Raw genomic sequence first — 22156 nt, 5'->3', positions numbered from 1 at the left:
TGATTAGCCCCCCAACTGCCATACCTGATAGCTTTGCTCTACCATCTGCCCAATTTTCCTGGGAACAAAAGGGGGCATTGGACAAGAAACCCTGTGAAGTGTCGCCAGTCTCCAGTGCATCTTTTGAGATCAGGCATGGGACTCAGTGGGATGGGCCTGGAGTGCAGCAATTTTGCCCAAAAGCCAGCTTGCTTCCTCACACCAGTACTGATTCTTCTGGTGGTAGACCACTGGGGACTGCAGGGAATGGCTCTCGGTCAGCAGCTCTTGCTCCTGGGCTTCCAGGACTTGCTGGGCAGAGGCAAGCTAGTTCAGCCAGTCCTGTCTGACCTGCAGGTCTCCCCAAATTGTGGCATACAAGGTCAGTAAGTCTGAGGGCAATAGCAGGGGATTGGGCTCCATGCTGGACCCTCTTGATTGAATGGGTAGTCCATACAAACTGTCATGCCAGGAAGATTGTCATGCCAGGCGGTCAGGTTTGGGGCCACCCAAGGAATCAAGGTGCTGACCAGGTCTAGGAGCAAGCTGAGTCAGGAAGCCAGGAGATCAAGCAGAGAATGAAATCAGAGAGCAAGCCAGGTCAAGAAGCTGGGAGACTGATTGGGGAGTTGAATCAGAAAACAAGCTGTAAGGAACAGCAAACAGCCTTGGAACAGGTTGAACCTTGTTGCCCAGATAGTTAAACCCCTGCACAGGAACAAGAAGTGTTGGGAGTGGAAGGTCAGCTGAACCTGACTCACCACTCCAGTAATAAGGAGTGGGTGGAGGGTTACACCTTAGTGAAGGTCTCAGGCTAGCTTTGACCTACCTGAGTAGATAGCTGTGGGGTGGCAACATCTAGCTGGGTGGCTGTGTTAGCCAAGTTGATATCCCAGATTCAAGGCTGCAGCCTGACAGAGGCTTGTGCTATGGAAGTTGGCTGCCCACCCATTTCTGCTTGAGAAGAGGGGGACTCGACATTTTGGCTCAGCCAACAGCACCTATGGTACCCCGCACCTAGGGGGCAAACAGAGTTCCCACAATGTTCTGCTGCAACTGCCTGGTTTCCACTCCCTCCCTGGGAAAATACCTTATTTACCAGTGTTTTCAAGGATAGATGTTTTTTCTTCATTCTGCCTTTCAAAAACAAGGTGTTATCTTATACTGAGGGGAGAGGGAGAGCAGGTTATATGCAAGAAATGTGGTACTTTGTGTCTCCAAGTAATAGGTCCTGGTATCAGTATGTCCATGAACAGCATTCCCCATGATGTCCATGCAAGTTATGACTGCACAGCAAATACAGATTCTTAGTTAACATGTTGGGACGTAAGGCCTGACAATGCCAAAACATTCCTTCTCCTCTCATCCTAACATGAAATGTTATTGATAGTCACATCAACTGATCTCCTGTTTTGTTTTGTTTTTTTCTGGGGGTTTTTTTGTGGAAATGCTGCAGACAAAATAAGAACAGAATAGCCTCTTCACTTCTAAGTTCCATCACTACAGTTGCTATAAACTAAGTACTTTACTATACTAATATTCACCCAATGACAAAATGATAGTCTTTTACCCTAAGTCATAAAACAGTTTGTACAAACACACATTGTGCTCTGAATGAGTTAGTCTATAAGGCGCCATGTTGCCCTGAACAGTGACAGGAAAAATGCAGCAATTCCTTTCAGATTCCTTTTCATTAAATCACAACAAATTAGATCTTGATCAGGAGTTCTGACATATCGCTAACCGAGACTGAATGCATCTGCATTTCAATCCAAGGTGTGACTGCAGTGTGTGTAGCAATCTAGCAAGCTCAGGAACCAATGGCAGAGAAGCTGTGGGGACAACAGCAAACAGGGTCCCTGTTTGACTTGTACAGACAATGCTACTGCAGCTTCACTGTGATCCAATGCCTTGGCTAGATAGATGGAAATGTACATCTACATGCACTGCTATCACAGTTCCCAACTGCAGTATAGACATATCCGTGCTAGAATATTATCTGAATCTTCTGTCAAGGGGTGCCCTCTATGGAATGATGTGCACCATGCCTCTACATAATGCAGCCCATGTCAACTCCAGAGGCCTCCCTTGAAATACTCAAAATAAACTTCTTCCTGTAATACTTTTCATTTTCTGAATGAATAAACTCTGGTGCAGTTCACATCAGAGTTCATTGTGCCCAGCCACTGCATTTACACTGCACTGCATTTCCAGGGCTACACCATGTTGAGGCAAGATGGAACAGCCCTGGCTGGCAGGTGGCCCTGGGGGGGTCGCTTGCCAGCCTGGGGGTGCTCTGACCAGGCTTAGTGTTATAGAGGAACTGGCTGGGGCACAAGGGGCATCTATACATATGCCTGGGGGTGGGGGGGAAGGGAGGGGATGGGGGTCTTAAATTAGAACAGCTCTAAGATCTATTCTAATTAAAGTGCCCATAGCATCTCATGTATCATCATTCCCATGCTTCAAAATGGTGGCGGGAATGCTTTATCTAAAGCTCATTCAAGTACTACTCCACAGCAGCACATGCATAAACACTGGAAGGCCTTGTTGGGGACAAAGTTGCTTAGGTTTGTGGGCTGCCTGCCAGCTAGCCCTACACTGAAGCACCCTCATGCCCTAGCCGGCCCCTCTGGAGCACACTGAGCTGGGAGGCAGGCTGACCCCTAGGGCCCTCTGCCAGCTGGGTCCACTCTGCCCGAGCTCAACATGCTGTGATCTGCAGTGCATGCGCAGACAGGCACCCAGCAGCTGTAAGCTTCAGGGCTTATTGCTGCACATTGACAGGCAGGTGTAGATGCACTCAGTGATTACCAGTGGAGTAAATTCAGGCCAATGCCATACTCCTGAAAAAAACCTGCACACTTAGTACTCTTCAGTTTAGCTGCAGAACTTTAAACGGTTACTGTAAAATTAATTATGTACTATATACAGTACCATATCCAGCTGCTCCCTGAAATTAATTATATTCTAACCATTTGTGTCCTCATCTCTACTTCAGATGTCAGCTGCTCCTCTGAGATGCGCAGTTTAGTTGTTGTGCCAAATGCCATCCTTGGTAGAAATGAGCAAGGCACTGAACCAAAGCTTTTAAAACAAGTGTGTTACTAAAACTTATTAATCATTACACTGAAAAATTGACCAGTATGCACTCTGCGACTGACATAATTGAATCCATTGGTTGTAACCTTCAAGTGCACCTTCTCTTTTACCATAACATGACTCAAAGCATAATATGCAGATCATAAAAAATTCTTTTGTTAGAGAAGATCATGGTCTTTATAGAGTAGACAATAACACTTGTGTGATTCTTATTAGAATCCTAGCCTCCTCTTATCATCTCTGCTTCCAGCCAGCACAATTGTCCAGCTCTATGGTTTGATCTGATTTGTTTTATCTTTTGTTGGATTCTAGCATTTTTCCATTTAATCATTGTTTAATGTGAGGCTCCTAGAATAAGATGGTCATGAATAAGAGGGGTCTGAAGAGCAGCTTGAGAGAGGAGCTGTAAGAACAAAGGACCCATTTTTTAAAATACGGGCAAAGCCCCCACTCCTAAAGCGTTTGCAGCCAGAAACAAAGGCAAAGCAGTGCTCGAGAACAGTCGGCTGGGTATACAAACTGACCCAGCACCTGTGAGAAGTTATATGGCAGCCCTTCCCTAGCTAAAGGGCACAGCACCAGGAGCCTATGTGAGGAAGGGGCCAACATACAATCTGGGAGGCAGCAATTTTCCATCCACTTTGGAAAAACTGTCCTAGGATGGGGTGCTTTGAGGTAGCGTCTTCCAAGGGCGCCAGGCTCAGAAATGCTCCTAACCCAAGGGCTGATGGTCAGGGAATTGAAAACACTGGGGTGCAGGACACCTGCCACGGTGCCCAGAGAAGGGATCTACACTTAGAGAGGGGAAGACACAGGTGGACGGAGAGGGGATCTAACCCAGCATCCCTTCAGCAAGGCCGGCCCGGACACCCGTTCAGCAACACGCCCTGGGCCCTCGCACAGCCTGCGGGCGCTGAATAAGCAAGGAGGGGAGGCGGGGGGGCTGGCTGCCCCTCCGGGGGAGACCTGCCCGGCGCTCAGCGCCTGCCCCCAAGCACGGGGAAGGACTTGAAGCCACCCCCAGTCCGCCCTCGCCGGCAAGGCTCAAATGCCTGCAGCGGGAGGCGATGCCCCTGTGCCCGGCGCGGCAGCCGCAGCGGCGGGGGCGGGGGCGGAGGCGGGTCGCGGCGTCCCAGGGGAGGCGGGGTGGGCCGGGCCGGGCCGGGCCGAGCCGAGCCGAGCCGCGGGCGCCTGCAAACTTTGCGCGGAGATGGAGCTGGGAGCAGCCGGCGCGGGGCGGCTCCTGCCTGCAGCGGCGGCCGTGGGGCAGGTAGGCGTCGCGGCGGCCCCGTCCCGCCTCCCCCGAGCCCGGGACCCGAGCGAGGATGTTCCTCCTCCCGGAGCCGCCGCGCCTCTCCCGGCGCTCGCCTCAGCGGGGCGGCCGCTGCCTTCCCGCGCCCCGGCGCCCCTCTCCCGCTCCTGAGGGCCCCCGTGTTTGGACCCAAGTCTCTCGTAAAGACGCCCCTGCCCGCTGTGCAGCCCAGCCCGAGCGCTCTTCAGGGGCCGCGGCCACACCAGTGTCGCTGCGTGTCAGCCCTCGTCGGAGTTTGGAGCAGTCGCGTTCAGGCCGGCAGGGGCTGGGAGGAGTGAAAGGTAAAAATCCCCCCGCTCCAGGCTTCCTCCCTACCCCCCAGGTCTTCCCCCTGCTCCCACCTGCTCGTAGCTGCCTGCCTGGCTCCTGCCGCCCCTGCCAGGCTGCTGCTTTGCTCTTGGCTGCAGTGGTGACCTGGCAGGCAGGTTAACTCTTCCCTGCCTGCTCCCCTGGGGGACAGTGTGGGCAGCCACAAGTAAGCAGAGGGGCAATAAGTTGGAATCAGGGGTGCTGGGGAGGGCAGAACTGGGCCAGGTTGGGAGGGGCAGGGTGGATGGGGTGTTTGCACTAAGGTGCCTGGAGTGGCAAGTGTTATCTTACAGGAGCTGGGTATGCGTCAGAGAGAATCCTGCCCTGGAGTGGCAGAACTGCGAGCTGCCCAAGGAGTGCTTAAAACCGGTTTCAGGTGTTAATGCGCAAACAGTCCACCAGTGCAAGAGCTTCAGGAGCTGCCCAAAATGACCATGTAACAAGGTCCTTACCCTGGCATAAGTGCTGCCAGGTTCCCGAGCATTGTACCAATTTGCCTCGGCAGGTTTCTAACCAGTATGGTGTAATCATTGAAAAACTTGGGGGAGATTGGCCCTGGTAATGCTGTGAAAGTGAAGCACAAACAGCTGCTGAAATATGAAGATGCTGCAGGTTGTGTTTCCACTGAAAATGGTAATCCAAACGAGCTGTCAGTTTCATTCAATTTACAGAGGTCTAGCTTATTATCACTTTAAAACAGGGCTGGCAAAATGAATGGATTTGCCTCTCTAAATGATGGTAGCTGTTGAGGCCAGCCATGTAGCCTGGTGTTTGGCTTCACATTCATGACCTATAAATTGTTATAGGTTTGAGAGAGTCATCCCCTAACTTAAAAGATGCTTTACGGGACAGTTTCTCAACTGCTGCAAACTGCACACCTCCCTGGACTTGTGTCATCTGAGAATTTGGCCGGCATAAATGCAGTCACTCTGGGGTATCTATTTTATTTTCCACAGATGCTGTTGAACAACCCTATGTGTGAAAAGTCGATTTTAATTTTAGTATTGCACTAAATGCAAAGAGTCTGATTTTTCTCTGTTTTACTATTGTTGCTACTCCATCGATATTGATTCCTAAATTAGTATGGTGTAAGTGAAAGAGGTCAGGTTGCATATTAGTGCTACAGGAGTCTGAAAACAGTCTGAACACATTTATTAAAACTTTGTGCTTCTGTGCCTTATAAAAATGCAGTAGTAGTTAATGAGTAATATACCAGGCTATACATAATCTTTACAATGTCTCTCTAGGGGATGATTTGAGCAGTCAAGTTATCTTTCAAATGGTGAAGAAATGTTTTCCACTTCTTATTTTTCCTTCTATTTGTATGTCCATGGTAACAAGTAGCATGCAAAATGCGTACAAAACTTAAAACTTCTTTTGCTAACTGGCCCCATTTGTAAAAAAAAAAAAAAAAAAAAGACATGCTGGCTTTTCATTTGGTCTTTTAGAAGTAACATTCTCAATATATTCCAAACCATTGCATTGCATAAAATTACCAATAGAGCTGGTTAGGAATTTTTTTCAGTTCAACTTCTTTACTGGGAAATGCCATCTTATTAAAACTAACTAAATCTTTCTGGGCCTTGTTACATACTAGTTTTGTCATTCCTGGAGCTCTTAACACTTGGATTGTCTGTCCATTGACATCTGAAGCTGATTTTAAGCACTCATTAGGCTGCTCAAAGTTGCATCACTCCAGGGCAGGATTATGTCTGATCTATGTTACTCAGCTTGTGTTATGATGAGGTGCAGCCCAGGGTGGGTAAAATGGTGGATTTGGCCAGCAGCCGGACTTCATTTTTTAGCAGTCCCTGCCCGTGTGGCTGGGGCTGGTTACCATGAAGACCCCAGCAGCAGCTGCGCTGTGATAGCGAGAGGTTGGGGTTGCCACGGAGACCAGACCCAGCAGTGTGCAGGGTACACAGGAGGGTGCAGAGCTGTTCCAGGGCTGGGCTGGGATCTTGCAGTGGTGATGGCATGGTTCGGAACTGGGGCAGAGCCGCAATCCACTGTCAGCATGCCCCTGCTGGGAGGGTTTAGGGGGGGTTATAGCCACCCCAAAATTCCCCATAGCCACTCTTCCCGGGAGCGCCGCCACTGCTGCCCGCCCTCCATAGGTGGTGGTAGCTGAGCCTGCTTTGCTCATGCCTGCAGCATAGCCCCCCCCCCCACCACCAGAAAGAGGCTGGCGCTGGTGCTGGTCTATGTGGAAACCCTGGCCCTGTGCTATCACAGCAGGGCTGCTAATGCCACCACCACTGCTGCTGCTCTTTGGGTGAGGTCAGCCTGAGAAGAGCAGCATCCTGGCAGCTTTAGCAGTGGTCAGGTAGGCAGGTTAATGTTTTCCTGCCTGCTCCTCCAGGGAAGACACGGGCAGCCCCAAGTAAGGGGGCGGGGGCGGAGTTCCCAGAAACAGGGTAAATCTGGAAGGGTGCAGGGGAGAACTGGGAGACAGGAGGCAGGGGAGAAGCCTGGAATAAGCAGGCAGGTGGGATTCTTACCTTTCAGTCCTCGAGGTCCCTGCTGACCTGCATGTGTGACCTTCCAAACTTGAGCTAGCACTAACATCAATCCACATTTGAGCAGCTCACTGTAATATGTAACAAGGCCCTCAGTGTCAGTGTAAGACTTGCTGCAAAGGGTTCTTAGCTGTCATGTGGACTTTTTGATAAATACCAAAGAAAAAGAGACTGTCACTTGCTCCCAAATGGTCAGCCACCAAAAGCTTAGAGGACTTGCATGGGATACTGAGGTACCAGCCCTTGGGGCATATCATACAGAATAGGGACTTGAAACTGGGTAGGGGAGGATCTCTTATGTTCGTTCTGCTTTTTTTATGACAATCTTAGAAAAGTCTTGGGTTATCTAAAAAGAAATTTTGCATGCAGGAAGCCAGGGCGTGAATTTAATGTATCTGGCTACTTCACACTACCTTCTCCTATGGACACCTTTAAAACGCACTGAGATTGAATTCTGCAGGCACAGGAGTGCATTTAGTAGCAATTCTTCAGAGTACACTCAGGAGATATTAGTGCAGAGTAGCTAGCCCTCTATAAATTGACATCATCATTTTCTGAACACTTACTTCTGAGTGTAGACAGTACAGTCTCATCCTGCTGTGGAATAGGAAAACTTTTGAGAGCTGGAAAAAAAAAAAACATTTCCTGTCCCACTCCAGTTACCAGACAAATCAGCTAGGGACTTTGGACTGGATTCACACTGGTTTTATACTGGTGTGATTCTATTTACATCACTGGAGTTCCTGATATTGGAATGACTGTGGGAAAGGACCTTCCAGTCATTTATGAGTAAAGTCTGAACTCTGTGCATGTTATTCTAACAGCAGATCTTCTCTATGACGCCTTGACAGATAGCACGTTCAAGTTCACAACAGAATGCACTAGGAAGTGCCTGCTTACATATTCTGATTGACTTCTGGTATCCCCTTTGAGCCTGACCTCGTTCCCATCATAAGATCTTACATAGATTTTGAGCTTGGTGAGTCAGGGGTTGCCTTCTTTATTATGCTGGTGTACAATGCCTACTAGAGTAGGGCCAGAACCAGTGGGGCTGTTTGTTTGCTGCTATTGCAGTACCTATAGTGCTGCTACCACTGCTTCAGTTCCAGAGCAAAACTCCCTATATCTCTTTTTCATCACCTTCCAAAGTGATATGTGGCTAGGTGAGTTGATCCTGGAAGAGGCTATAGATGCACGTTTTAATAGTGCACAATGCATGGGGCAGGTAGTCCGCTGCATCTGACTCAGTAGGCATGTCTATACATGTATTTTAATGTGCAGTAGACTATTTTATTGCATATTAAACCATCACATGAAAAAGCGACATTATGCTAATGTGTGTTAAAATAGTCTACTGCACATTAAGCATCCCAAAAAACTATGATGTACCTTGCATCAAATGTACTAAATTTAATGCGCATTAGCAAAGACCCATTAATGCATGTGTAGATGCTTCCAGTAAGTGGGAAAATGCAGTGCTGTTTTAGCTGGATTATGTCTAGGGAAACAGGTCAATACCTTAATGTTGAACATTGTTTTCAAAGATCTACTGAAACTTGGTATAGCAGGGCACTAAGATGTGCCTTCTACTTAAGGCTGAAGAAGCCTGGCCAGGACTAAGCAGAGCTCCCCAGCTCCAGGTTGCCAGGGTAGTAGCCTAAGGAAGTAATTGGCCACACCTGCTGATGTTATCTGACCGGCAGGAGGCAGGGTTCTGGGATATATAAGACCAGGCTGTAGCTAGCAGACTCTCTCTCTCTCTCTCTCTCTCTCTCTCTTTCTCTTTCTCTTTCTCTCTCTCTCTCGCATCTGACAGGGAAGGAACTTCTGCCTGCTGAAGCTACATGAGACCTGGTGCTGCCTGCCTAACTCTGCCACTACTGCCTGCTCTGCTATCTAGATGCTACATGACTACAGGGAGTCTCTCAGGTACCTAGAATAGGGGGACATTACTCTGAGTGGAAGTTTGTTCCCTTAACGGGGCATGGCACTGTTGTTATTGTTAGTATTTAAGTTATAGCTTAGGGGCTTGTGTTTGTTCTCATGTTTACCCTGAAGGATTGGGATGAAGCTGGAAGGGGACATTTGGAGGCCTGATTAGTGCCTGGGGAAAGAGGGCGTATGACTTGGTAGAGCCCAGTGTCGGGCACAGTGAGCCCAGAGCATTGGAGAGGTGCAGCTATGGGGGTGCAAAACCAGTCGCCCGGGAGAAAGGCACAGTCAGGCATCTGAGAGAGAAGCACAGAAAGTCAGTCACTAGAGAACTTGGTGCTTGCACATTGCAGTGACAGGAGCCAGAGGGTTCAATGCCAGGGGCATATAGAGTCGACGATCATAGTAACACCTGCAAGGCATGGAACATGTAGGGGTGGTCGGAGCACATATACACCGCCCTGTATAGCTGGGTGCACAAAGGGCAGCCTCCCACCTAATCAACAACTTAATTATTTACTAACAAGGCCCCCCTCAGGCACCAGGGGAGGCGCACCTAGCCCAAGGGTTAGTGAGGAACTAGTTAGGGAACTTCTGGAGGGACTGGATGTATTCAAGTCAGCTGGTCCACACAATCTCCACCCTAGAGTACTACAGGAATTGGCTGAGGTCATTGCAGGATCCCTGGCATGGCTTTATGAGCACTCATGGTGCTCTAGTGTGGTGCCAGAGGACTGGAAGAGGGCCAACGTGGTTCCCGTCTTCAAAAAGGGGAAGAAGGAGGACCCGGGAAACTACAGGTTGGTTAGTCTTACTTCGATCCTAGGCAAGCTGTTTGAGAAAATTATTCTGGCACATGTCCACAAGGGGCCAGCAGGGGAGGTCATGCTTAGGGGCAACCAAGACGGGTTCATTAGTGGCAGGTCCTGTCAGACCAACCTGGTGGCCTTCTATGATCAGATCACCAAATCATTAGATGCAGGGGTAGCAGTGGACATAGTCTTCCTGGACTTTCGGAAGGCCTTTGACGCTGTCTCACCCTGTTCTCATTAAGAAACTGGGGGACTGTGGTGTCGACACCCACACAGTCAGTTGGGTCGCCAACTGGCTGGAGGGCTGCACCCAAAGAGTGGTGGTGGATGGGTCATTTTTTGACTTGGAGGGATGTGGGCAGTGGGGTTCCTCAGGGCTCGGTCCTCGGGCCCGCACTGTTCAATATCTTCATCAGTGACTTGAATGAGGGGGTAAAAAGCACCCTGTTCAAATTTGCTGATGACACTAAGATGTGGGGGGATGTGGGCATGCTAGAAGGGAGGAATAGGCTCCAATCGGACCTAGACAGGCTACAGGGGTGGGCGGATGAGAATAGGATGGGATTCAACACTGACAAGTGCAAAGTGATGCACCTGGGGAGGAACAACCAGCACCATACCTATAGGCTGGGGAACTCCATTCTTGTCAGTACAGAGGCGGAAAAGGATTTTGGACTTACCATTGACTCCAAGATGAATGTGGGCTGGCAGTGTGGGCATGCAGTCAGGAAGGCCAACCGCACCTTGTCATGCATCCACAGATGCATCTCGAGCCCGTCCAAGGAGGTGATCCTCCCCCTCTCTGTGGCACTGGTCAGGCTGCAGCTGGAGTATTGTGTCCAGTTCTGGGTGCCGCACTTCAAGAGGGATGTGGACAACATGGAGAGGGTCCAGAGGAGGGCCACTCACATGATCGGGGGCAGCAGGGCAGGCCCTATGAGGAGAGGCTACGGGACCTGAACCTGTTCAGCCCCCACAAGAGAAGGCTGAGGGGAGATCTAGTGGCCTGTTACAAACTAGTCAGAGGGGACTAGCAGGCATTCGGGGAGTCCCTGTTCCCCTGAGCACTGCCAGGAGTGACCAGGAATAATGGTCACAAGCTGGTAGAGGGTAGATTTAGGCTAGCTATCAGGAGGCGTTACTTCACCGTCAGGGCGGCTAGGATCTGGAACCAACTTCCAAGAGAAGTGGTGCTGGCTCCTACCCTGGGGGTCTTTAAGAGGAGGTTAGATGAACACCTTGCTGGGGTCATTTGACCCCAGTACTCTTTCCTGCCATGGCAGGGGGTCGGACTAGATGATCTACTCTGGTCCCTTCCGACCCTAGAAACTATGAAATTATGAAACTAAGGCATGGCAGGAGAGAGAGGCAGGAGGACTGCTAAAGACAGGTGGGTAGGCTGATGCAGAGGTCAGCTTCAGGACAGCCCCCCGTCACAGTTGGATTCACACTTTAATCTGAGAGAGCTCTATCTAGCCACAAGGAAGATGCAATTCTTATTTCATTGGAATCTTGAAGTCACTTTTCTCTCCATCACTTTAAACTCTCTCACACTTTAAACTCCATTGTCATTCTCAAGACAGAAATCTTGAGAGGAGAAGTAGGGGTAGGGGATGGGAGGCAGGAGAGTTTCACTGCCTCACTTGCAGGTTTGGTTTGTGCAGAGCTGGAGTGCCAGGGTGGATGGAGAATCTTTGAGAGGGAGCCTCCAGCAGTGCCAGGGAAGTGGTATAGATAGATATATGCATGGGAGCAGATTATTTTCCTTTGTTAATACTGATTGGAGCATTACACAACTATGTGCATATCAAATCCAACAGATCTTGTGGAGTGAGGTGCAAGTGCATTGTGAAAGAAGCAGGGTCAGATCTTTGTCCAGCATTCTGAGATAAGCAGTGGTATCTAAGTCTGGCCCTCGGGTATCTTGAACCAGATTTACCTTTCTTCCATTATGGCTCTCTCCAGCATATTTAAGCTACCTCTGGTGTTCTGGGACCAGCCCCTAGTGTTCAGGCTTCTCAACAACAGCCTCCTCAGCATCTGTATCTCAGCACTGACTACCTGGAGTACTACACATACTGCATGTGGCCCCTTTTTTCTCCTTAATATGCACCTAGGGCCCAGTCCATCTGCTACAACTGTTTTATGATGCCTGCGAAGTCCCTTTATGGCAGACTTGTCATAGTATAGTTCCATCCCCTTTATGCCATTAGGGTCACTATTGCAGAGTCTGTGTGTTTGCCAAAATATGTGAGTTCCCAGTAGGCAACTGCTCTTGGTTTTAAGCATAGTTTGTTTGTTTGGGTTTTTTTATTGTGAAGATCTCCAGAGTGATGCTTCACATGGCGTGGGCCTTCCTGCTGGGGTTGAGCAAACACAATAATCTCCTAGTAGCTAAATTGAACTCAGAATTAGAAGAGGCCTTTGGAGCCACAGAGTCCAGTCCACTGTATTTGCAGACGCTCCTTAATTTGTCACTGTAGACCCTCACCTGCAACTGCAAAGACCAATACACTGTAACATGCTATTGGTAAAAGCAAGAGTGACAAAGATGTTGCAATGATAGCAGAGCAGTTGTTTAATAATACATGCTCATAAGATTCTAGGGGCAGGCCCCAGGCTACAGAGGAAGGCAAAAACTCCCAGCATGTAGCAGTTTGACCCAAGAGAAGTTCCTTTCTGACACCATGTTTAACAAGTGATATGGTTATGAACCCACTTTTTTTTCAACTCATCAGAGTTTTCTGTGTAGAGTTGGTGATCTGGTGATCAGCTGTACTTTCTATCCTTTCTTCCCATCATGGTGACCTGCCTTTGCTCCTCGCTTATGTCCTCAAAAGTACAATACACTTGCCAGGATGCCTTTTCCCTGCTGACTTGCCTCCCATGTGATCCTGCCCATCAGTTCCCTAAATTTGTTAAGGTCTGATTTTTTTTTTTAATTTTTTTATTTATTTTCTTAAAATCCAGTGCCTTTTTTATGCTGCTTGTTTTCCTTAGTATCATAGTACTGGGGTCAGAAGGGACCTAACCAGATCATCAGGTCCGACCACCACCCAGGGCAGGAATGGGTGCTGGGATCATATCACCCCAGCCACATATCTGTCCAGCCTTCTCTTGAAGACCCCCAAGGTAGGAGAGAGCACTACCTCACTTGGGAGCCCATTCCAGAGCCTGGCAGCCCTAACTGTAAACTGATGTCTCCTGATGTCCAACCTGAACCTGCTCTCTAACAATTTGCTTACTCTCTTTAAGATCTTGAAGTCTATCACTTCCTGCTTACCCAAGTTGTCTTCCATCTTTATGTTCTTGATCAATTTGTCTCCATTTATGAGCAGCATTATGAGAAGACTTTTTATCCATCATGGTTGACCCTGAGCGGTATTCTGGGTTCCAAGAACAGTTTGAGAAGCTTGTCCCATCAAAATCAAGTATTTTAAGAAATAGATGTACATACATTGTAATAGTAATTTTAGTTATGAAATATAAATAGTATATGAATAATAAAACAATACAGATAAGGCATCTGGATTAAAAATAATAAAATACTCATAAAATGTGAAGGAAGTACAGAATCATTAGTACCTGAAAGGAAAGGAAATTTAATCTTCAGTGTTCTGGAGTCCTAAAGTCTTAAATTGCTAACAGGTGACTGATTTGTTAGGCAAATAACTTATCAGGATTCAAAGAAACACTGATCTTGGTTCATCTGCAAATAAGCAATTCAGCAAGAACAGCAATGCAAGGCTGAAGAGTGAAGATTCTGAGATGGACCTGTGTTTTTATTCTCAATTATCTTGCCAGATCTAAAAATCTCATTAAAAAAGAAATCTCGGATAAGGGTAGCAGATGTATTTACATGCCTAATATGCCATCTAGTCATGAATACGTAGTTGTTCTTTCTAATTTGGCAATCTGATGTACCTCATCTGTTACACAGAAAATATGTTTATTTCTGACAGGTATAAACCTACTTCTGTGGTAAGAACAGATCTACATAGCATGAAACCATAACACTAGCCCTAGGTGACCTCAAGCTGACCGAGCTACTTTAGCTGACTTTTGTAGAAGAATCCAATTACTTCTACACTTTTCACCTGTGTTCGAAAGTTTTCTTGCCTATGATGTTCTGTACCAAAAAGTTATTCCCAACATACTCTGAAAACCTGTTGGATTGCCTGTGCACTGTGCTACCTTCCCAACAGATGTCATAGTAATTAAAATCCTCCAATGGACACCAGGTTCTGCAATACAGAATCATAGAATCATGAGTTGGAAGGGGCCTAGACAGATCATCTGGTCTGACCCCCTGCCATGGGCAGGAACGAGCACTGGGGGTGGCAGGGGTCATAAGACCCCAGTCAGGTGCCTATACAGTCTCCAATATGGATACTTCTGTTTAGTTGTTTTGAAAAAGCCTCATGCATCTTAATGGTCTAGAGTGGATACCCACCATGACATTCCTCTTCATGTTCTCCCTTCTTACCTTAACCCAGAGGCTTTCAATTGGCCTGTTTCTTGCTTTATGCTGCATCTCAGAACAAGTGGATATCTCTTTTATATAGAGAGCAACACGGCCTCCCCCTCTGTCATTCCTAAACAAGTTATGCCCATCCATGATGGTTTTCTAGTCATGTGAACTATCCCTCAAGTCGTCATTATCCTAATTATATCATACTTCCTTGATCATGTTGGGAGGTCTAGCTTTTCCTGCTTATTCCTTATGCTTCTTATGTTAGTGGATTAACATCTTGGGTGAATAGCTAATTGCTCTAATTTCCCTCTGAGAACTTGGCTAGAGCTCTCCTATTGTTTCCTCTTACCTGAGTGTTATTTATGTTACCTGTTTCTTATCTCTGGACTTTTATCTCTGCCCCCTGTAGTTTGCTGGCAACACTACCTACATATACATATATTGATCTTTGGGATGCATGTGCTCTTATGTAGGCCATCACCCTTGACCAGAATGATCAGTGAGAACACAATCCGAGCCCCTTTCCCCTTCACCAGAGCCCTGTAGTCACTTTTTAGTCTATGAAGGGTCATCCCATTAACTTTAGTGTCCACATACATGAACAAATGTAAACAGTAAATCCCTGTTTACTTTAAACATCAGTTTATAGCTCTCCATCATATCCCCTTTCATTCTTTAAGTTGAACAGTCCTAGCCTTTTTTTGCTCCTTATAAAGGATTCTTTCCATACACCTTATGATCTTTGTTGCTTTTTTTTTTAAACCTCTGTGATACCTTTTGGAGGTTGGGGGACCAGACCTGTATCTGTTATTCAAGAAGTGTACATACCAGAGATTTATAAAATGACATTTTCTGATTTGTTTTCAGTTCCCTTCTGGATAATTCCTAATATTTTATTTGGCTAATAGAATTTATACAGCATGTATATTCTTAAATAGCACTGACTTCAAAAGAAGTTGAGAACACTTAATGCCTTACAGATAGCACTCAAGTTTTTCACCCTGTCAAGGCCTTGTACTTCCCTTACAAGTTCTGTAAATGGCAGCAAATGAGCCAGCACTTAATTATACTGATAGCTTCAGAACAAGAAATGTAGAATTTGATTGAGAGAGACATTTTTTCCAGACAAATGTTTTTTATCCAGACCAGGCAATTAAAGTTTTTTTATTGCCATGGAATATTTGGCCCCCAGGATGATCCTAAATTACCCTTCTCCTACAATTCAAAGAGGAATGTACTTTTGAAGTAACATTGGGTCTCTCTTTCTTTCTTTCTGGTTCTCTTCTCCCAGCCCTCTGCCTTTTTTCCCCCCAGCACTATTAAAGTGTCTTTTCTGATTTTTTTTTTTTTTTTTCCCCCTGTGGCAACAAAACCGATTATCCAAACAAACATGCTAGTGATGCAGAAGTAATTAATTCACTACAAAGTTATAGTTTTATTTTGCATTGTATAGTTGAATAATTACTTTATCAACCTGGCTAGTACCCCATTAAAACTGTGTGAATATAAGGGAGACTGGCAACATGGTAGTAACAGGGACTAGCTAAGGCCTCAGTACAGAAAATATGTATACATGTGGCTAATTTTAAGCAAGTGAGTGGCCCGATCAGTGGGTTCCTTGGCTGTGACCATCTGGCCTTCCTTTTCTACTCAATGTTCCAGACTTGCAAATGAAGCAGAGAAGCAACTCCGTGGGCATCCCTTCACATCCACTCTCAAGCATGCTGGAGACAGATCTTGACAGCAGCAGCAGGGAATCTCTCTCTCATAGTTTCACTGCCTCACTTCTGGATTTCACATATGTGGATGGGGAGTAGGTAGGTTGAGGATGGTGCTGAGAACATCATGTAAGCAGTGGGGATGCACCCTTTGAGGCCAGTGGGGTGCCTATATGTGTGCTCCAACACATTTTAATTTAATTGAGTCTGCTGGAGTGTTCTAATTAGAATGCTTCAACATGCTGCAGTGGCTCATGTATTTGGCGTCCCACATTTCAAAATGATGGCTGGAGCGTTTTAACTAAAACTTGTCAAACAAACTTTAGTTAAAGCATCCCTATAGCCATTTTAAAATGTGGGATGTTCAATACATGAGAAGCTATGGCATTTTATTTATGGCTCCTGAGAGCCGCTGTAATTGAAACAGATCCCCACTTCCCACCCTAGAGCATGTACATAGGCACCCAGTGAAAGGACTGCAGACACAGGCTCTCAATTGCTTGCTTTAAAGTAGTGCAAGGAATATCACTTTGAAGAAAACATTGGCCTGAAGCTTCATTAATATTTCATGTTGCTATAAAAATTAATGCAAATTTTTTCTGGTATTATGTAAAACAAAAACAAAACAAAAAAACCCAAACAAACACCACTTTTCTAGCCTGGTAATTTAATATCATTGTTTAAAATGTAGATTAGCTGAAAAGGTAATTTTCTAAACATAGTAATCATGATATCTGAGGTTGTAAGAGGTGACTTTTTTTATAAGCTGTATTTTTTACTGAATAAAAACCTAGGTAGTTTCATGGGCACCCTTGAAAGCAGCATTACAGTTAAATATCTTTAGGAAGTTTAATAGGATTTACCAGGATGGATCTGATGTGTTGTTGGGTTTTTGGTTTTAAGCCAGTGTCTCCTTCAAAACCAATTGCTTCAAGAGGGGTCAAAAAACTGCAGTGGACAATAATGGTACAACCTGTCAATCGCACTGATCTCTTCCCAATCTTAAACACTCAATGTTTGGTTCCCTGAACTAGGAAGGTATTGTGTGGGAGAGGAAGATGAAACTTATTGGGATAAGAAGTGCTACATGAGTATATTATTACTGCTAGGCCTGTGCGAAGTGGTTAGTATTTGCTTTGGATTTGGCTTATTTGGGGGACAGTGATTTGATTTGGTGATTTGAATCACTGTCCCAAAGCGATTTGGGACAATCTAATTCAGAGATTTGGCTGCTGCTGAATCTCCAAATTGCCCAGGACCACCCCAGCTCCTAGCTCTTTAGGAAAAAAAAGCCCTGACTCACTGGGTGCTGCCAGGTGTGTGTGGGGGGGGGGTGATCCCTTCTGCCCCCCACTGATACTTCATGGGGGGGGCTCCACATGAGGCCCCTGACCCGCCCACCCCAGCTGCCTGCTGCCCCCCACATCGGGGGCTCTGCATGAGCCCCCCGAAGCCCTGAGGCTGCTGCAGGAGCCGGTGAGTCCTGGGGTTTTTTTCAGGTGTGGTTGTTTGTTTGGGTGTTTTTTCTTAAAGGGCTGGAGCTTGGGTGGGCGGGGCAGCCATGGGGGCACTGGAGGAGCAATGGGAGGGTCGGGGGGCTTGTCGCAGAGCCCCCATGTAGCGTGGGGGGCAGCAGGGATTGCTGCCCCCCCCCGGCCATCTGGCAGCACTTGTGAGTGGAGCTTCTTTTTTTTTCCCTTTTTAAAGCACCGGGAGCTGATGCTGGTGCTGGGGCTGGGTGGGTAGCCATGGGAGGGGGAGGGGGGCTGGGGTAGCAGGCAGGGGCTGGGGGCTGGCAGGGTCCACTGCCATGGTCCACTGCCTCTCTTCCCCCACCCCCTACTTAACTGGCTCCGAGTCTGGCTTCAGCCCCCTGCTGCAGCTGGCAAATCATCAAAGCTCTCTGAATCTTTTCCAAAGATTCAGAGAGCTTCGAATCAATTTGGACCTTTTTATTGGTCCCCTGATTCGGTCCAGATTTTGGAGATTCAGCCACCGAATCTCCTCCGGATTGGATCGGCACCTGAAGCTTTGCACAGCCCTAATTACTGCCCATCCTCTAAATCTTAAACACCTTGAATCTCTTCTCTAACTTGAATCTTAGCCATACATCAAAATCTCACTGATTTAGAAACTTGGAAAATGCAACCCCAGGGTGTAATCCCGGAGGTTTCAGTGGTAGGTAACAACGTAGCAAAGCATAAAATAAGCCAAGGAAATAGTATGGTTTTGATTAGACAAAATCTTGGTAACCTCACTAAGTCTTGGGCTCTAACTGATTAGATGTGCATAATATGTAAGAAGCTACAATTTTTTAAAAAAATGACTTTGTTTTGAGCTAAGTTTACCCAGCTCTGATATGGATATCAGAACTTGTCTGAAAGGGGAATCTATTCTAGTTCCAGTCACAATGGTTAGTTATCAAGGTAGCTGCAAAATAGGAGGCAGAAGCCCTTATTGCAGATCAGGCAGGCTTCAATTTGGACCAGTTGAACTAACCTTTGATAGGTTCTACTGGTGTTGAGTGCATCTTTCCTTGCCTCCTCTGGGGTTTAAGCTGGTTCATGCCCACTGATGGCTGGAACCAGGGCAAGTCCCTAGTGCGGACAGGAGCTTCTATCTCTATTATTACAGCAAGTTTATGATTTGTTCCATTAATTTGATATTAGAGGAAAAACAGATGTATTCCCCCAGTATTGTTATATAGGTATGGTATAATTCTTCACCTCCTACCTAAGGCTGTTATGTATTAGAGTACCCCTTTTAAACACCAAAGGCAAAATAACTTCTGTCTGTATATAAAAATTCAGGTAGTCTCATTAGGAATAAACATCCCTATGTAAAAGTTATTTACTTGACTAACTTTAGGGCCGCCATTAAAGTATTGGGAATCTTAGGCTCTGGATCGCTCCATGTCATTCTATTATTTTCTGTGCTAGGTAGTGGTATTTCAGGTTAAAATAACCCATGATTCAGTAATTTCATGGCCTAGCACTATGGGTAGCTAAGTGTGACTTTAATCCATGTAGAGGAACATGATAAGATCTTTACTTGCAGGATCCCATGTATTCTGATTTGTATTTCTGGCCTTCAGTGCTGATGCAGGGCTAACAGGGATTTTGAGGCGTACCTAAAAGGAAGGCTTTATATTTCAGTTACATAGTAGTTTTAATTGGAAATAAATTTCCTGGGCAATCAAAAAAAAAAAAAAAAAAAGTAACTCTAAAATCTATGTACACTGAATACATGCCATTAGAAAACTTTAAATTAAAAGTACTCCTTTTTTTAAAAAAAAAAGCAACTTAGGTGGTTATGCGTGGTGATATAAGGAAATAAATAATACTCATCTCCATCACTTCCACATTAATCTAGCAGATAAAACTAATGTCCGATACATTATACTAGTATTTTGTTGTGTGATGCATTTAATTCTTAGTTTTAAAAAGTCTAACTCCATAAACAAACTTGAGGGTTTAACTGTTGACTTAATTCCTTACTGCTTTCATTTATCCCAATGCAGGGTGCTGGGATACCATTCTGATTTGGTAAGATTGCTTTGCCCAGTTTGCCCAACAGTAAAGGATTGTGAATGTGGAGAATCAGACCCCTAGCCCTGCTTTCTTGCAGGGAAGTTCCATTGGGATAAGAGAAGGTAGTCGCAATGAAATGTGGCTGCTGGTCTGCACACCATACATCTACAGCTGCCTAACTAAATTTGAAACTAGAGCAAAACCTCATGTTTCTCTAGAGAACCCTGCCAAACCAAAACATCCTGAAGAAGATATTTGCTTGTCCTTCTGAAGACAGCAGCAAGGATGGTATCGCAACTCCTTTTTCCTGTACTGATCCAGAAATGACACACTAATAGACTTCATTTTAGTACGGGTGCCTGGTAGGGGGGGCACAGGGGAGGCATTAGTAGGGGTCCAATCTCCCCTCCACCCACAAATTGGCCCCCGACTTGGCACCACTCAGGATGGGGCAGGTGTTTTGCTGCATGGGCTGGCAGTGGGGGGGGGGGGGTACTAAGCTGTGGCACAGGAGTATAGGAGTAGATATGGCACTTGTGCTCCCCCCCTCCCCCCCGCTCGACTCAGGAGGCACCAGTCACCCCTGCATTTTAGTTGAGGCTAGAAGGAAAGTGACAAGGCTAGAAGGAAAGTGACAATCCAGATCTGGGTTACTATATGTCAAGGAAATATCATTTTGCGATGAAAGAAAATGTTGTCAACTATATTTTTAAGTATCTTAATTAGAGCTTATCAGAAATTTATTGACAAAACAGCGTTTTTTGGAAAATGATGTTTTGTGGAACTCAGAAAAGCTTTGTTTGAATTATTTTGGATTTCATGAATTTTCACCCAAAAACCCTGCCTGGAGTCCTGGGTCAATCCCAGACAGCAGGGGAAGATCCTACAGTACAGAAGAGGAAGCAGCACTAGTTACTGCAGGCCAAATCTGCAGTGACTGTCTTTGTTTGTCGTCTTGTCTTGGTAGTGAATGGGCCAGTCCTGCCTCAAGTCACAGAACAAGAATCCCATAGAGGGAATCTGGTGGACCTGTGGTGGAGGAAGGCCAAAAGCCACAGGGCACACTTTTCCTTCCATGTTCTCACTGTCATAGCTGGGGGATCATTAGAGTTCATCTCTTTCCACACAAACTTACTTATTGGCAGTTTTTTTTTTTTTTTAAATTCCCTCTGCAAAGTGGGAAAAAATGATGCATGTGGTTAGGGCCTGATATACTCTATTCATTCTGTGTCTCTTCTGAACTAGCACTGATACATTTGCTCTGCTTTACTGTCTAGTTCTTACAGTCCTCCTAATGCCGAAACATATTTGCCCCTTCGTTCTGCAATCAATCAAATTATATGAAAATACCCAAACATCTATAAAGATAGAAAGACATAATTTTGGAATTGTTGTCATCGAGTTCCACACACCAGTGGGTATTTGGGGTGTATGTACCCTGAGGCCTCTCAAATAATTGCTTAATAGGTTCTAAGTCCAAACCACTTATTGCCAAGAGTGCTTCCCAGGTGTGGGCTGTGAGCAGCTTACATTGTTCTGACAGAAGTCTCTAGCCATTAGAACACAATGCACACACAGCCATTATTTGTAGAATGGCCTCAAGACACTGCAGGAAACTTTAGTTGAGGCTCTTTAGTTTCATACACAGCATGTAGGGCATTGCTGAGGGCACTTTTCCTCACTGAATTAGAAAGTAATTAAAGGGCAAAGGGTAGTCATAAATTGGAGCTGTTCTCCAAGCTGCAGCAGAAATTACAAGCAGAGTCCCAAGAGGACAAGTGTTCAATGCATGCCTGTGTGCTTTCTTAGAGAAATAGATCCATTCCTGATTTATTCTCCTTTGCTTAGGTTTGAAGATTTAGGAATTCATTTGCTCTTTTTTTTTTTTTTTGCTTTTGTCTGTTCCATGGCATAGAGAGACTTGTAAGGACATGTGGCATGTCTCCTCTGTGCTGATTGAATCAGGTGATGGAAATAGTTCTGTTCCCCTTGGTTCAGGTTATTCTGCAGCCCTTCTTCTGATGGCAGGACTTTGTCTACAGCAGGTGTCAGCAACCTGTGAGACAGATGTGGCCTACTAAGCAATTTCATCCAGACCACAAGGCCTGGATATTGGCAACATTTTGGCAGCAGAGGAATTGTGCAGCATTCAGTGGTGGTCAGGTCACACATGATTTGGGGGTAATGGGAAGTGGCAGCTAAATTAGAAGCACTGGCCAGCTTCAGATCAACCTGTGTTGTTTTGGCCCAGCAACCCTAAGGCTAGGGACAAACATTACACACAAACCAGTTTAAGTGATCAGAAACTGCTTTAATCCTGTAACAGAATGGATGTTCATTGCACATAAACCAGTTTGAAAATGGCTGAAACAGCTTTGAGATAGACCTGGTTGAATATAGTATCAGACTTAACTGATTTGGGTCAAACCAGTTTCTGCAATGTCTGTCCCAGACCCCTTCCTGGTTTAA

General features: G+C 46.1%; 1 protein-coding gene across 7 annotated transcripts in view; it reads left to right on the top strand.

Annotated features, from left to right (window-relative positions):
- Positions 1 to 4245: 4245 nt before the first annotated feature.
- The window catches only part of NPFFR2 (neuropeptide FF receptor 2), a 67599-nt gene continuing 49688 nt past the window's right edge, over positions 4246 to 22156 (top strand). For 2 of the 7 annotated variants that reach the window (XM_090031962.1, XM_090031957.1), the window contains exons 1-2: positions 4246 to 4351; positions 9038 to 9150. Coding sequence is in view for 1 of the 7 variants with exons in the window: in XM_090031956.1 (XP_089888082.1) it covers positions 4292 to 4351 (60 nt within the window). In the remaining 6 variants the exon portion in view is untranslated. The other 5 variants (XM_090031963.1, XM_090031960.1, XM_090031958.1 and 2 more) reach the window with 4 other exon arrangements.

This window comes from Crocodylus siamensis, chromosome 2 (assembly GCF_052110815.1).
Source record: "Crocodylus siamensis isolate JL-2025a chromosome 2, ASM5211081v1, whole genome shotgun sequence".
In the NCBI taxonomy this organism is placed as follows: Eukaryota; Metazoa; Chordata; order Crocodylia; family Crocodylidae; genus Crocodylus; species Crocodylus siamensis.
The sequence above is the reverse complement of the archived record's forward strand: the minus strand, read 5'-3'. Positions and strand labels throughout refer to the sequence as shown.